This window comes from Orycteropus afer, unplaced genomic scaffold (assembly GCF_000298275.1).
Source record: "Orycteropus afer afer isolate SDZICR_OR568_19922 unplaced genomic scaffold, OryAfe1.0 scaffold00387, whole genome shotgun sequence".
NCBI classification, from domain to species: domain Eukaryota; kingdom Metazoa; phylum Chordata; class Mammalia; order Tubulidentata; family Orycteropodidae; genus Orycteropus; species Orycteropus afer.
The window spans coordinates 2,957,394-2,971,433 of record NW_006921974.1 but is presented as its reverse complement, the minus strand read 5'-3'; the positions used below and the strand labels follow the sequence as shown (position 1 = coordinate 2,971,433).

Here is a 14,040-nt window from a genome sequence, read left to right as displayed (position 1 = left end):
TAAAAGTCTCTCCTATGCCAGACCTTCAATCGCTTGTTAAGAATATAAAATGTCTGCCCCTTCCCTTGACATACTGAATCACAATCATTAGCCAGTGAGCATGACTGTGTGTTTTGAAAGCTCCACAAGGGTTTCTGATAATTAGATTTGGAAACCAATTCAGAAGATTCACTTATGTGGAGATTGTGTAATACAGTAACATGGTGATTCCCAATCCTGGGTGCACATTAAAATCACTGGAAGGGCTGAGAAAAACAAAAAAACCCTGATGCCTGGGCCTTACCCTTAGACCAACTTGAATCTCTGTAGGTACGGCCCCAGCATCTGTGTTATTTAAAACTTCTCTAAGTAATGGAGGAAAGGAGTGCTGATGGCACAATGCCTAAGGCATGTGACTGCTAATCAGAAGGTTGGCAGTTCACATCCACTAGCCACTCTGCGGAAGGAAGATGGGGCAGTTTACTTCCATAATGATTTATCACCTCAGAAACCCAATGGTTTGCTATGAATTGCAATTAACTCGATGGCAGTGGGTTTTGTTTTGGTTTTACGTAATGCAGGCAGGCTAGGAGCTGTGTGAAGGGCAGGGGGGAGGGTTTACAAAGGGGTATGAGGAAACTTTGGGAGGTGATGGGTATGTTCACTATTTTAATTGTGATTGTTCCATAGGTATGTGCCTGTGCAAAACTTACCAAATTGTATACTAAGTATGTGCAGTGATTGCATGTCAGTTACACACCAGTGAAGATCTTTAAAGAAGTACTGGTAACATAGTGGTTAAGCTCTCGGCTGCTAATGGAAAGGTGGATGGTTCGAACCCACCGGCTGCTCTGCGAGAGAAAAATGTGGCAATCTGCTTCTGTGAAGACTTAAAGCCTTAGAAACTCTGTGGGGCAGTCCTACTCTGTTGCACAGGGTCACTATGAGTGGGAATTGAGTCTATGGCAGTGGGTTGGGTTTGGTTTTGGAAAGCTATTTAAAGAAAAGGCTCCCCCAGGTGATCCTGATGCACATCATTGTTTCCAACAGAAAAGGATTGAAAGTGGGAGTTGGATAGACTTCCATCTGCCAACAGTTGGCTGTACATGCTTAGACAAGCAACGTCTCCCCCTCTGGACCTCAGTTTCATTCTGAGTTGCTGGGTTTAATTTCTTCTCTAGGCCTTTTCAGCTCTGTTGTTGTGTGCCGTGGAGTTGGACCCGACTTGTAGCAACCCCCCCCCTTGGGTTTCTGAGGCAGTATCACTACGGAAGTAGATTGCCCAGTCTTCTTCCGAGGAGTGGCTGGTGGGTTTGAACTGCCAGCCTTCTGGTTAGCAGTCAAGTGCCTTAGGCACTACACTACCAGAGCTCCCTTTCAGCTCTAGCATTTGGATTCTGCTCAGCCTGGCAGTGTGGACTGGGCTGCTGGTGCACCTCCAGGCCACATGAGGGAGCTGTGCAGCTGGCTGACTCATCGTCTCAACAGAACACACTTGTGAAGTCAAAATAGACTCATCAGTTGTCTTTCCCTTATTTCTGTGCTCATCCTTTGGTGAGTGCAACCCCCCTTCTGAGTGATCCTTTTCAGCTGTCCCCACTCACTGGTCCAGCTGCAGGTGAGCCTTTCTTTAAGTAGTGCTGACCCACGAATCTCTGAATGTATAGAACAGCTTCATTAAAGGATCCCCAGATTGCTTTCAAAATATCCAGCTTCTCCACAGCAATTAAAATAGGTTCTAATTGGAGTATGTGTGTGTGTGTGTGTATTTCAGGAGCACATTAACAATATTACTCTACTGTCCCTAGGAAAATTCTCCATCCATATGAAAGGCAGTTATGTGTTTGTCATAGGTGCAATTTCTAGATCCTTTAGGGAGTAAATTTTGCTTAGGTGAAAAGAGGAATCAAGGTTAGCAACTAAGTCGTCTTTTTTTGTGGTAATATGTAAAGTGCTTAAATGGGTAAATGAAAATGTGTGTGTGTGTGTGTGTGTGTGTGTTAGGGCTTCGAACTGGTTCTTCCTGGTTCAGTCATGGCTAAGACTCAAAACCAGAACAGACTTGAATTTTTAATATTTGGGTGAACTGGAACGATAACCAGAATGGAAAAAATTATGGGTCGAAGCCTTGCTAGAAACATCATCTCCCTCATAGAAAACAAGGGCAGCATCGACCTTGGGCTTCTGCTCTGCCTGTTGTTCCCGACCCACTTAAGCTGGGGGCTTTTCTTCACTCAGGCAGCTGCAGGATGCTGAGGCTGACAAACTCAAGGTCAACAAGTAAAAAGGCACAGTCCGGATATTACCAAACTGCACGGCAGGCCCCAAATTCAAGTCCAGAAAAGGTCCCAGGAGTGGCAGGGCATGGCAGGCTGCTGAACAATGACTTGGCTACACGCAGCGTTCGAGCATGCCAAAAAGCCAGAGACCTACCTCAGAGCTGCTGCTTATATACTGGAAGCAGACCACATCACTACATCCAGCTGTCCAGCCACTCAACCAGGCTGAGCAAGTTGATACACAACCTTAACTACCACAGAGACTGACTGGAACTAACATTACAGAAACCATCTAGCTATAACACTAACTTTAATAATGGCATTGTTTTAAATCCAGCTCAGAAATGAAAAGTAAGAGTGCATGGGAGGGAAGGACACAGGGAAGAGGGTAACTATGGGGAGGAAGTGGGAAGAGAGCTGTTGCATTGTGGGAAACTGCAGTCAGTGTCATGAGACAAAATGTGTATGAAATGCTGTATGGAAAATGAATATGCTCTGTGAACTTTCACCCAAATCACAATAAAAATTAAAAAAAAGAAATGAAAGCAAATGTTTTCCCAAAGTGTAACAGCAACAGTGATATCAAAAAAGAGAGGCACTCCTGAGTTTCCAAACAATGCTATAAGAACTTTAACATTGACTAGCTTTGTCTCTTTATTTTTCATTTTATTGCAGTTCTTGCTTTTTGTTTCCTAAATTTCAGATTATTCTATGAGCCAGTTACAACACCTTGTGGACATACCTTTTGCTTAAAATGCCTTGAAAGATGCCTGGATCACAACACGAGGTGCCCACTCTGCAAAGATGGTCTTTTACAGGTAAAACAATATTTCTTTCTTGATGGAATGATTTTATTTGGAATTAGGTACTAAGACACCATCCAAATAGGACCCCAGGAGCTATGGCATTGTGCTAGGGAAAAATACTCCCTCAACACCATCTGTTTCTCTTGTCTTACAGCCACCTTCTCCCTTCTTCACAAAGTTCTTCAGAAAAATGAGGCAAGGTCTAGCTTTTTATTAGTTGCCGGTTGGGAAATGAATTTGTTTTAGAAACAGAGCTTCAAATTCGTTCATTCCAGTTCGACCCTCTGCTGAGAATTTGCATTTCCATCCCAGATGTATCTATAGTTTAACAAGATCCCTAGGGGATTCTTATAGCTTCCCCAGATGTCTACATAAGAAGCACCTGGGAATTCGTTAAAGCGTAGATTCTGATTCAGTGTATCTGCAGTGGAAACATGTAGATTCTCAGCAGGGGGTTGAACTGGAGTGAACTTGTTGGGAGCCCTGGTTAGAAATAAAAGTATTAGCTAATCAGCTGCTAAAGGAGGTCTGGTGGGATAATGCCTAAGGCATTTGACTGTTATCCAGAAGGTTGGTGGTTCGAACCCACCAGCCACTCTGCAGAAGGCAGACTGGGCAATCTGCTTCTGAAAAGATTTATCACCTTGGAAACTCAATGGGGGTTGCTATGAGTCGGAATCAATTCGATGGCAGTGAGTTTGGTTTTGGGTTTGAGTCAGATAATAAATATAAATCCTTATTCTAATCACAGCATGTCAGGTACTTGACTCACTGTAATCTTGGGTGAATCTTTTGCCCTCTCTGGGCTTGGACTAGATAAATTTTGAAATCCCTTTATCATTGATGTTTATTCCATGGTTTAAAGAGATTAGCTTCCAGGTCCCAAGAGAAACCTTGCAGACGTCTAGTGTGATCCTGGTCCCACCTTTGGTGTGCAAATAACTGCACTTATCTGCAGATACTTTGTGATTTCAAAAGCCCAAGACATTCAGATCCTCCAAAATTAATCACATGACCCCCTACCTTCATTTTTAAAGTGCCTTTGATAGAATGTCTAGCTAAAAAGGATCCTTGACCTCTGCATCCCTGAGGAGAGCTGGGAACTCAAGACTATTTCTTTGTGAATGTAGGTCCAGAGAAGTCACATGTTGAGCTTTCCTGACACCCTGATATTTAAACTCAGGGAATGAAATGAAAATAAACATGAAGGGTAGCTTTGAGGATATGTACTGGAGTTGGGGAGCAGGTCATTATTACAGCCTTCCATAGGTAAAGGGGTGGGATTTGCTGGGCTGATTGTAAGTGAGCAGCTCATTGTCTTTGTACCTGATTAAATCATACATTTGCATTGTGGCGGTAACACTGCAAAATTGAGAGAAGCAGAAAGAAGAAAAATTGACCCAGATGCTCATCACTTAGAGAAGAGCACTGTTAACATTTTAGTATGTACCTTTGCTAAGTTTAAGGATCCTTGGTGGCACAGTAGTTAAAGCATGGTGGCACAGTAGTTAAAGCACCTGGCTGCTAACTGAAAGGTCAGCAGTTCAAACCCACCAGCCACTTCACATGAGAAAGATGTGGCAGTCTGTTTCCATAAAGATCGACAGCCTTAGAAACCCTATGGGGAAGTTCTACCTTATCCTATAGGGTCACTGTGAGTTGCAATTGACTCAGTAGCAGTGGGTTTGTTTTTTGATTCCTAGGTTTTTTGTTTTAGCATCAGTTGAAGGGTCACTTCTTCTCAGATTGGCTACCTCCTGAGTCAACTGCTTTTCTCCAAAGACTGGGACCCTAGTCAAAGCAGCTGGTTCATCTGTAGGCAGGGGATGGTAGTGGGTGATAGGATCTCCTGGAGGCAGATGCTGTGGGGTCCTGGACTCAAGGGCCAAAAGACGGGTTCATCTATCTCTGTATTGACACAGGGTCACACAGCATTTTATAAAGAGATAAATACCTTCCAATCACGTTCACTGCAGAATAGACAGCCATAGCCCATCTTGGGAAAGGAAAAGTGTTATCTGAAGCATGCAGTTTTATACTCAGGAGTGCCCCCTGCTGGGTCTGTAGAGATTGTTCCATAGTGAGCAGTTTTCTACCAAGTTTAAACTGCCCTTGTCTGATAGTGAAGGAGTTCTGGTGGCACAGTGGTCAAAGCATTTGGCTGCTAACCAAAAGGCCAGCAGTTCAAACCCACCACTTACTCTGTGTGAGAAAGATGAAGCAGTCATCTTTACAGTTTCCGTAAAGATTTACAGCCTTGCAAACTCCGTGGGCCAGTTCTACTCTGTCCTATAGGGTCACTGTGAGTCTGAATCACTCAACAACAATGAGTTTAGTTTTGGTTTTTGTCTGCTGGTTCATACCATTAAATACCCACAGTTTACAGATCCCTGTATATACATGGTTTATAACACCATTCAGTAATAACTGGATGGTACATTAAAAAAGCAAATAGACAAACAAGCAAACAAAATCACCAGTATTCAGCCTTTAAAAAAAAAAAAAAAAAACACTAAAGTTGAACAGACCTGTAGATTTGCAATATCCCAGAGCTAAGCATTGGGTTGGGGTGAGGGTGGGGGTGTGGCAGGAAAGGCTCAATGATCAAAATGGCTTTTGCATTCCCTGAGCCTTGCAATCACTAACTTTCAGCACATGGACACCATTTCTGTTGGCTGGTAAACACACTAACCAGCAACAAGGAAAGGGAGGGTTTTTTTTTTTTCTTCCTGTTTTGACAAGAACATGATCTCAATTTCAGTGTTTCAGGAAAGCTATGAGATTTTTAAACCTTCAATGCATTTTTTTCCTTGTTATTTTTTTTCTCTAATTCTAAAAGTAATTCATTGCATGTGTTTCTTCAACTGAACTCGAACACCCAGAAAATACATACATGGTGATTTTATTAGCTGCTAATTTGAGGGTCCAAGTTACTGTCATGTGAGTATTTGACCCTACTGATCACATCAGAAGTAATTTGTGTTTTTCCAACAACTGCACAACATCTGTTTGTTCTTCCCCATACAGTGCTTGGGATTAAGAAAATACAGCAAAACTGTAATAATGGAAGAGCTAATAGCTAAATTCCTTCCAGAAGAATTCAATGAAAGAAGAAGGCTTTATGAAGAAGAAATGAAAGAACTTTCTAAGTATATAAAAATATATGCATGTTTCTATTTTTTGTTACATTCATACCATCTTGTAAGAGCTGAATGTGTATTTCTCTCCCCCTCTCCTCTTTCAGCAGATAGCATGAAATTGGCCATGGTGGGGGTAATTACACCATAGAAATTGGTAAATGCTACAAACCAGGGCTTATTTCTCTCTGAGAGCTAGTTGTTAAACATTTACCAGCACAGCACTGAGAAAGCATATGCTGAATGATTGACCAGGGCATGGCTTGGCATGTCACTGGCAGCAGTAAATTTCAGGAGCTTAATCAAGGGAACCTAAGGGTCAGAAGTGTCCAGAGACTGTTTTCAGATACATGAGGGGGTGCTACAAGGATAAGAACTTTAGTATCAGCCAGGCCTAGGCTTCAGACCCAATTTTGCCGCAAAGTGAGTATACTTCGTGACCCCAGGCAGGTCATTTAACTTTTCTGAGCCTCAGTTTCCTCATGTGTAGCTGGGAGATAGTCATAGTTCTCACCACATGTAACTGTTAAGAGGCTCACAACATAGTAAGCCAGGGAGTGTGAGTGGTGAAGGGTAAGGGGGAAGAAGGGAGTGGAGCTGCAGGCTTCTGCCTGGCTGGAAGAAAAGCTCACTTAGCAGAAAAGGCAGAAGGCAGGTGCTCATCTCCACCTTTCATACTGCAACCCTTTGCTCTCCTGTCCCCAGGGAGAGCCAACTCACAGGATTTTGGAGACAAGGCTCCAGATGGCAAAAGCTGTTCTGGTTTTTATGCTCAACTTGTAGACAACATTTCTACACTCTTGTCACTAGTTTGAATGTACCTCTTATTCTTAATCACATGTTTTCCTGGAAAGCTGGAAATGAAGTCCTTTTTTCTCTTAAACTTATATGAAAACCATTCAGAGTATCTTTTTTTTTTTTTTTTAAGTTTCAGCATCCGTTATTTTTTTTTTTCCTTTCCTTTTTGTTGTGATTTGGGTGAAAATTTACAGAGCAAATTCATTTTCCATACAGTAGTTCTTACACATTTTGTTTTATGACGTTGATTGCAATCCCCACAATGTAACAGCTCTCCTGCCACTTCCTCCCTGTAGTTACCTCTTCCCTGTGTCCTTTCCTATCCATTCCTGCTCAGGGCATCTTTCCCTTTAGTTCTGATTCTCTAATTAGTCTTGTGTCTCTGTAAGAACTTTTCTCAATATTGTCTAACATCTTATTAACAAACAATAGATTATATACTAGGGGTTTTCTATTTAAAGAAATCCTAAACTTAAAACTTTTTGAGAGTTGACCAAATGATCTCCTGTCATTGGTTTTAGATTCAGATGTTCCTGTATTGGATTTGTTAGACAAAGAAGATGGCAATGAGAGAGGAGAAGCTGACCTGGCTGTAGCTCCCCAGTGGGCTATGTTCCTGGGTACCAAGGCCAGAGCTACTGAATCAGCATCTCTGAAATTTCAGTAGCCCAGGCATCTGTATTTTATAAGTATCCTCGGTGACTCTGATGCACAGGAACATCTGATCATCACTGGGCTAGATTACTCTTGCCCCTTGTTCCTCCTACCCCCAGCTGGGATTTCTGTGCAGGTTCTGTGGGGGCTTTGAAAATTGGAGATGCCCATGGAGACCTTGCAGAGAATTTCCCACCAACCCTTTGGTGATCTGGGTGCAGTTATACTATAAATACTGCATATTGCCAGCAGAACACCTGAAGAAATCATTTTGAGTGGAGAGTGTGACAGAAAGGAAAATTATGAGGTATACATACCATCCACAGTGATAAGGTATTAGAAAACCATTGCAGCCAAATTAGAACGTGTAGGAATTGCATGCCAATTTTAATGTCTTAGCCCTTAGGCTAACCTCTGTACCAGATAATGGGACTTAGCCCACAGCATCAGTTGCATTTCAGCATTTTTCTATTAGCCATCAAAACTTGATGTCTCTTTGCTTTTTCCCTGGGGTACCACAGGTGATGTTTGTCCAGCCTGTGTTCTGCTCCGTTGTTCTGAATACTGTGTGATTTGTTTTTCCTGACAGCTTGAATAAGAACGTGCCTATTTTCGTGTGTACTATGGCCTATCCCACCGTTCCTTGTCCCTTGCACATCTTTGAGCCTTGTTACCGTCTGATGATTCGTAGATGCATTGAGACAGGCACAAGACAGTTTGGCATGTGCCTTGAAGATCCTGTTAAAAGGTAAGTGAGGAGTTAAGCGATTAAAAGGAGGTTGGGTGAAGAGGGTTTATTTTGACTTAGGGGTGTTCCCAGGAGACAGAGAGGCACTGCTCGTGAAACTTAGCCAGCTCAAGACATAAGCATTTGTAAGGATCAGGGTCCCTCCATCCCCTTGGTTCCCATCTGCAAGGCTGCCTATTTCAAAGAGCCTTAGGCCTAATCTTTTGTTATACGTTGGTATATATTATACAACTTGTTAAAGAGTGTAGGCCCTTGACTTAAACTGCCTGGGTTCATATTCTGGCTCCAGCCATTGAAGTAAGTTTGACCTTGAGCAAGTTTCTTTACTTTTCCATAACTCAGTTAGGATCCTTATCTGTAAACTCAGTAAAATAATAGTGTTTCCATCATTGCATTTGTTGGGAGGATTGATGAATTAATATACATAAAGCATTAAGCACAGTTCCTGGCACATAGTATGTGCTCAATAAATGGTAGCTGTCATAATAATACGTTAAGATTTTTTCTCATGCAGGTGTCACTCCTATTGTATAATTGCAGCTGTAGACCTGGGACAGGCAAATTGCCAGAAGTCCATTGAGGCATATCATGGGTTTACAGAAATGGCTGGGGGCAAGGCTAATGAAACTGAATTTACCAAGGCTCTACTTTCTTAACTCTACTCTCAATAAACAGGTTTGCAGAATATGGCTGCATGCTAGAGATTAGAAATGTTCAGTTCTTTGCTGATGGCCGCTCAGTGGTTGACAGCATAGGCAAGAGGCGCTTCAAGGTGCTCCATCAGGGCCGGCGGGATGGTTACAACACGGCTGACATTGAATACATCGAAGACCAAAAGGTAAGTGGCCATTCCATCCAAATCCCAAAGCCAGAATATCCCTGTAACTTGGCATACGAAGATGGTTGTGAAAGAATTTCTCAGAACTGTTGGGGGCCTTGGGATGCCTTATTAAATTGTCACAGCAGTGTTGTAGACTATTCAGTTGTAGGGTGGTTGTGGACACCATTGTCCTGGCTCTCCCTGTATATCTGCTGAGTTGCATTCATGTGTAAGAAATGCTACCAAGCCAACCCTAAGACCCATTCAGGGTTTAGGTCCCTGCCAAGGGTACCAAGGGACACATCTAGAGTGGGGTCTGCTTATGTGTATTTACTTGTTTAACTTTTTATTTTGAAGCAGTTGTAGATTCACACATGCATATGTTTTCAAATGTGTAACCTGACTAAGAGCCCTTCCCCATAATCCATCATCCCATAAAGTAGAAATATTGTATATCCAATTAGTCCTTGGTTTTCTGAGCTAATGAATGGAAGAAGAGGTACATAATCCCATGTTTGTTTCTATTTGCATTCACAGCAGAGTACAGCATTATTCAATATTTGATCAATGAATAAATATATTTGGCTTAAAAAATGGTTGTACACTGAGACATAGACACATTCGTGTCTCTTTTCTTAGTGAGCAATGGGAAAACAGATGTAAAAAGTGCAAACAGCAGAAGTAGACATCAGCATCACATAGTTTAACAGCAGCCCCCCACTTGAGGCAGTTGGAATCTCTGCTTTTCTGTACCTCTCGCTGTTTCAGCTGATTTGCCCAGCTGAGCCTTTCCCCTTTCTCCACCCCCAGAGCTGTCTATACACACTGTTTACACATATGGCCTAGAAAGCTGGATGAGTGACCCTTCCCATAAGGTGACAGGATGGATACTCAGATAGTCTAGTTCCAAAAGTGATTCTGGGAGTGATCTAGAGGATACGGAATGCTTCACTTCTACTTTGATAATTCCAGGTTCAGGGAGAGGACTCTGCTGAGCTGATGACATTACATAATTCTGTGTATGAGCAAGCATCATTGTGGTTTCATTCACTCAAATCATCTCTGCAGAATCGAATACTCCGTCACTTTGGTCCAATGCCAGAGAAAGATGCTGATCCACAGGTATATAAAAATTTCTATTTACAATGGATTTCCCTACGAGATGAGAGTATGAGAGAGCCTAGGGTTTGTGGTTAGATGGCTGTATGATTGCCGTCCAGTGAAGCAAGTGCAGAGAGGAAGATGGATCCAATTAGGTACTATTGTTTGGGAAGTAGGCACCATGGGTAAGACCAAAAGGATCCCAAGTCAGAACAGGGATAACTAAAGTAAAGCAGTAAGAATTGGAACTCAAGACAAATTGTGAGCGAGAGATCATGTGAGAGAACAGGAGCACGGGCACCACCAATAGAACTTTCAGTGGAAGTCCAGACTTACACTGTGGTAATGTGTTAGGAGGACAAGACATATGCAGAGGCCGGGGCTTAGGAGAAGGCTATCCTGGGAGCTGAGACCAAAGCTTCCAGAAAGCTTCATAACTCTCTCCCCTATTGCTGCAGGAGGTAGGAGGTAGGACCAACTACCTTACAAAATTCTAGCTGCAAGACCACAGGCATTTTTTCATATTCAGACCCTGCCACTTTAGCCCTCCAGGTCTAGACCCTTGTTGACCTCAGTTTGGAGGGAGTAGTTCCAGAGAAAACTGACTCAATCTCTAAATTTACCCTTGGCTGTTATCTTAGAAAGCAGTTCATTAGATTCTACTGGATCAGTCGGTTTTGGGATAGGGGGTGGGGGATGGGTTCATGTTAGAGATTAAGCTGCCGATGAGAAGTTCTCCGAGAAACTGGAGAGAGTGCACTTTCGCCAGTCTTTGCTTGCCTGGTATAAACCACTGAATATTTGAAGGGAATTCCACTTTAGGGAATACTTTATTTTTAGGACACAGTTGGAGATATTTTAACAAAGGATGTCCCACCATCACCTTTGCCCATATTCTAAGCTGGCTCTCCAACACAATTACCTCTAAAACTTTGGTAATTCATTACTTACCCTCGTTCCCTACTCTTTCATAACTTAACAATCTGAATATGCATGTTCTGTCTTCTCTGCCTGAGACTCTTCCTGCTTACCTCTTGAGCTGTGACCTTGGGTGAGTCCCTTCCCTTCTGAGCTTTTCTCTCATTTCTTGAACTCTGAGGCTGATGACACCCATCTGCTCTAATGGTCTGAAGTGTCTTGCTTTTTCCAGACCAAAAATGTGCCTCCTTTTTCCCATGCAAAGGCGTTGTGAGTATTGAAGGAAGTTAATGCTTCCCACTGACCCAACTCTTGGCTCTGGGCCGCTGTGACTCAAGACTACAGCAAAGCTCTGAGCAAGCTCATGATCAAGCTTAATGTTCCCCTTCACCTTCTGGAAAACATTCTCTTTTGAGTCAAGCAAAAGATAGATTAACAATGATGACAGCATCTTCCACAGGAGAAAAGACAGATGCCGTAGTGTGAGTCATAAGGGCTCAATGACACAGAGATCTGAAATCATAGGTTTCAATTCATTTCTTATTAAAAACCATCGTTATGTTGCTTTGGCAGCAGCAGCAATAACAACAAAAAAGTACCATCCAGTTTGCTCCAGTCAGTGCTCCAGCCCCAGTGGTCCCACTAATGAGAATGTTCTAAGCCTCAGGAGGATATTTATTAGAAACAGCCCCAAATACTAACAGAAGCTTAAGTCTTTGTTAATGATCTTGGAAAAGAAACTGCTAATATTCAGAGCTGATAATAGAAGGGAGAACATGGTACAGTGAGGGTCAAAAAGATACAGAGAGGCAAAGACGTCATGGACTTGTAGGGGCATCAGATGAACCAGTTTGGGGCCAAAGAATCTGAGGTGTTGGTGGCTTGACCAGAATGTGTTTCTCTAAAACCAACCTTCTGAAAATAATGGGTGGAGAGATCTAAACAGCCTTACAAGTGGAAGAGATTGAGTTGTGGATATTCCAACTCATAAAATTACACTGGCTAGGAGGCATGGTATATTGTTAGGATATTGATCTGTTTGCTTTAACAAATACCAAAAATAACTAGCTTAAACACGGATAGAGGGCATAAGGCCTAGAGGGGTGGTTGCTGTTGTTATGTATCTTCAAGTTGATTCCAACTCACAGTGACCCTGTAGGACAGTAGAACTGCCCCACAGAGTTTCCTAAGCTGGGAGGAAATCGACAAGTTGTTTCTCTCGAGGAGCAGCTGGTGGGTTTGAACAGCGGACCTTTCAGTTTGCAGCTGAGTGCTTATTAACCTTTGCACCACCAGAGTTCTTCCTGGAGGGGTAAGGCAGCTCTATTCCATGAACTTATTCAGGGACCCAGGCTCCTTCATCACAAAGCTCTGTCATCCGTAGAAGGTTGCTTTCATCTTCATTGAAGAAGGCTCATCATCATCAAGTTCATGTCCTGGCTAGAGGAAAGGGGGAGAAAGAAGGCAGCAGAGAGCACATGCTCCTTTCTTAGAACATGACTCAGAAGTTACACATACCACTTCCTTTTATATCTCATTAGCCAGAACTTTATCTTAGGGCCTCACCTAGCCCTAAGGGAGTCTGGGAAATGCAGTCTTTATTTTGGGTGGCTGGATGCCAGCTAAAATAGGGGAAAATTGATATGGGAGCAATTAGCAGCCTCTGTCACACATAGAAGCATTCCACCTGAGATGTTTACCTAGAGGCTTTGGAAATCTGAAGACTGGTTCACTTCCACAAGAACAGGGTGAACTCATTGCGTTTCTCTGTTGCAGATTAATCCGAATGGCCCGGCCTGGTGCTGGTGGATATTAGCAGTTCTCCCGCTGGAAAGCCGAGCTCAGCTCCCATTCTTAGCAATGAGGTCCTTAAAGGATAGACTGAACGGTATTCGGCGAGTCCTGACCTTCATGACCCGAAATCAAAACTAGTAAGAAGGGATCGCTGATAAGGAGCACTTGCCCTCTTCACTGCCCCTGAGGAGTTTTGTTGTAAATGTATGTAATTGCAATAAGATCTTTGCAGAAGGGAATATCAAACAGAGGTATTACCCTGCTGTGGGTCACAGGGAGAAATTGAGTGAAAAGAATGTGACCTATTTGACACTTTATGTTTCAAGATGTTCTTGACATGCTTCACTACTCCATGAACAGCAAAGGTGTTGAAGATTCGAGCCCAGAAGTTTTTTTAAAAAGTCTTTTTCCATACAATTTTCTGAAAGTTTAAAGCGATACTGCTTTAATTTTCTTTCTTTCATAGGTAAATTACTGTGTGATTGAAATGTGAAGCAGAGATACTAATGTTGCTGCATTATTTCACTGACTTGAGGTCTCATTCCAAATGGTTCAGGTTTTATATAGCCTTGTATAAAATAATTGACAGCCTTCCTGTTTTAGTAATTTATTTTTTTTGCACTACTGTATCCTTTTTTTCTACATGTATGTTTGTAACTATTTAAGTGTCCATTACTGAAAAGTTAATTGCTTTATTTATTGATGTGGTTTACTGTGGACAAATGAATAGGGTGAAGTAACAATACTAGAAACATGCAACTTTTTGCTTTAACCATTTTTTTACTGCATTTGATCCCAGTTTTTGTACCATTTTTTATATTTATCCAATTGAATGTTTAAAAGAAGTTCAGAATGATGCGAAGATACTTTGTCTTCACAGATTGCCTTCCCCCACCTCCCCAGTTTGAAATTCAACAATCAAAGCTACTTAAGGGATTTGGCATAGATGTGGCATGTGCCAGAATAAAGTAGAATGCTCCATTTTTCTGTGTGATACAGAGCAAGA

At 42.3% G+C, this 14,040-nt stretch overlaps 1 protein-coding gene across 1 annotated transcript in view; it reads left to right on the top strand.

The window, feature by feature from the left end:
* Positions 1–13,172, top strand: part of LONRF3 (LON peptidase N-terminal domain and ring finger 3) — a 45,279-nt gene extending 32,107 nt beyond the window's left edge. The window contains exons 7-12 of the mRNA XM_007953348.1: positions 2,962–3,076; positions 6,092–6,213; positions 8,243–8,401; positions 9,077–9,239; positions 10,194–10,343; positions 13,017–13,172. Coding sequence (XP_007951539.1) covers positions 2,962–3,076; positions 6,092–6,213; positions 8,243–8,401; positions 9,077–9,239; positions 10,194–10,343; positions 13,017–13,172 — 865 coding nt within the window. The remainder of the gene's footprint in view (positions 1–2,961; positions 3,077–6,091; positions 6,214–8,242; positions 8,402–9,076; positions 9,240–10,193; positions 10,344–13,016) is intronic.
* Positions 13,173–14,040: the final 868 nt, after the last annotated feature.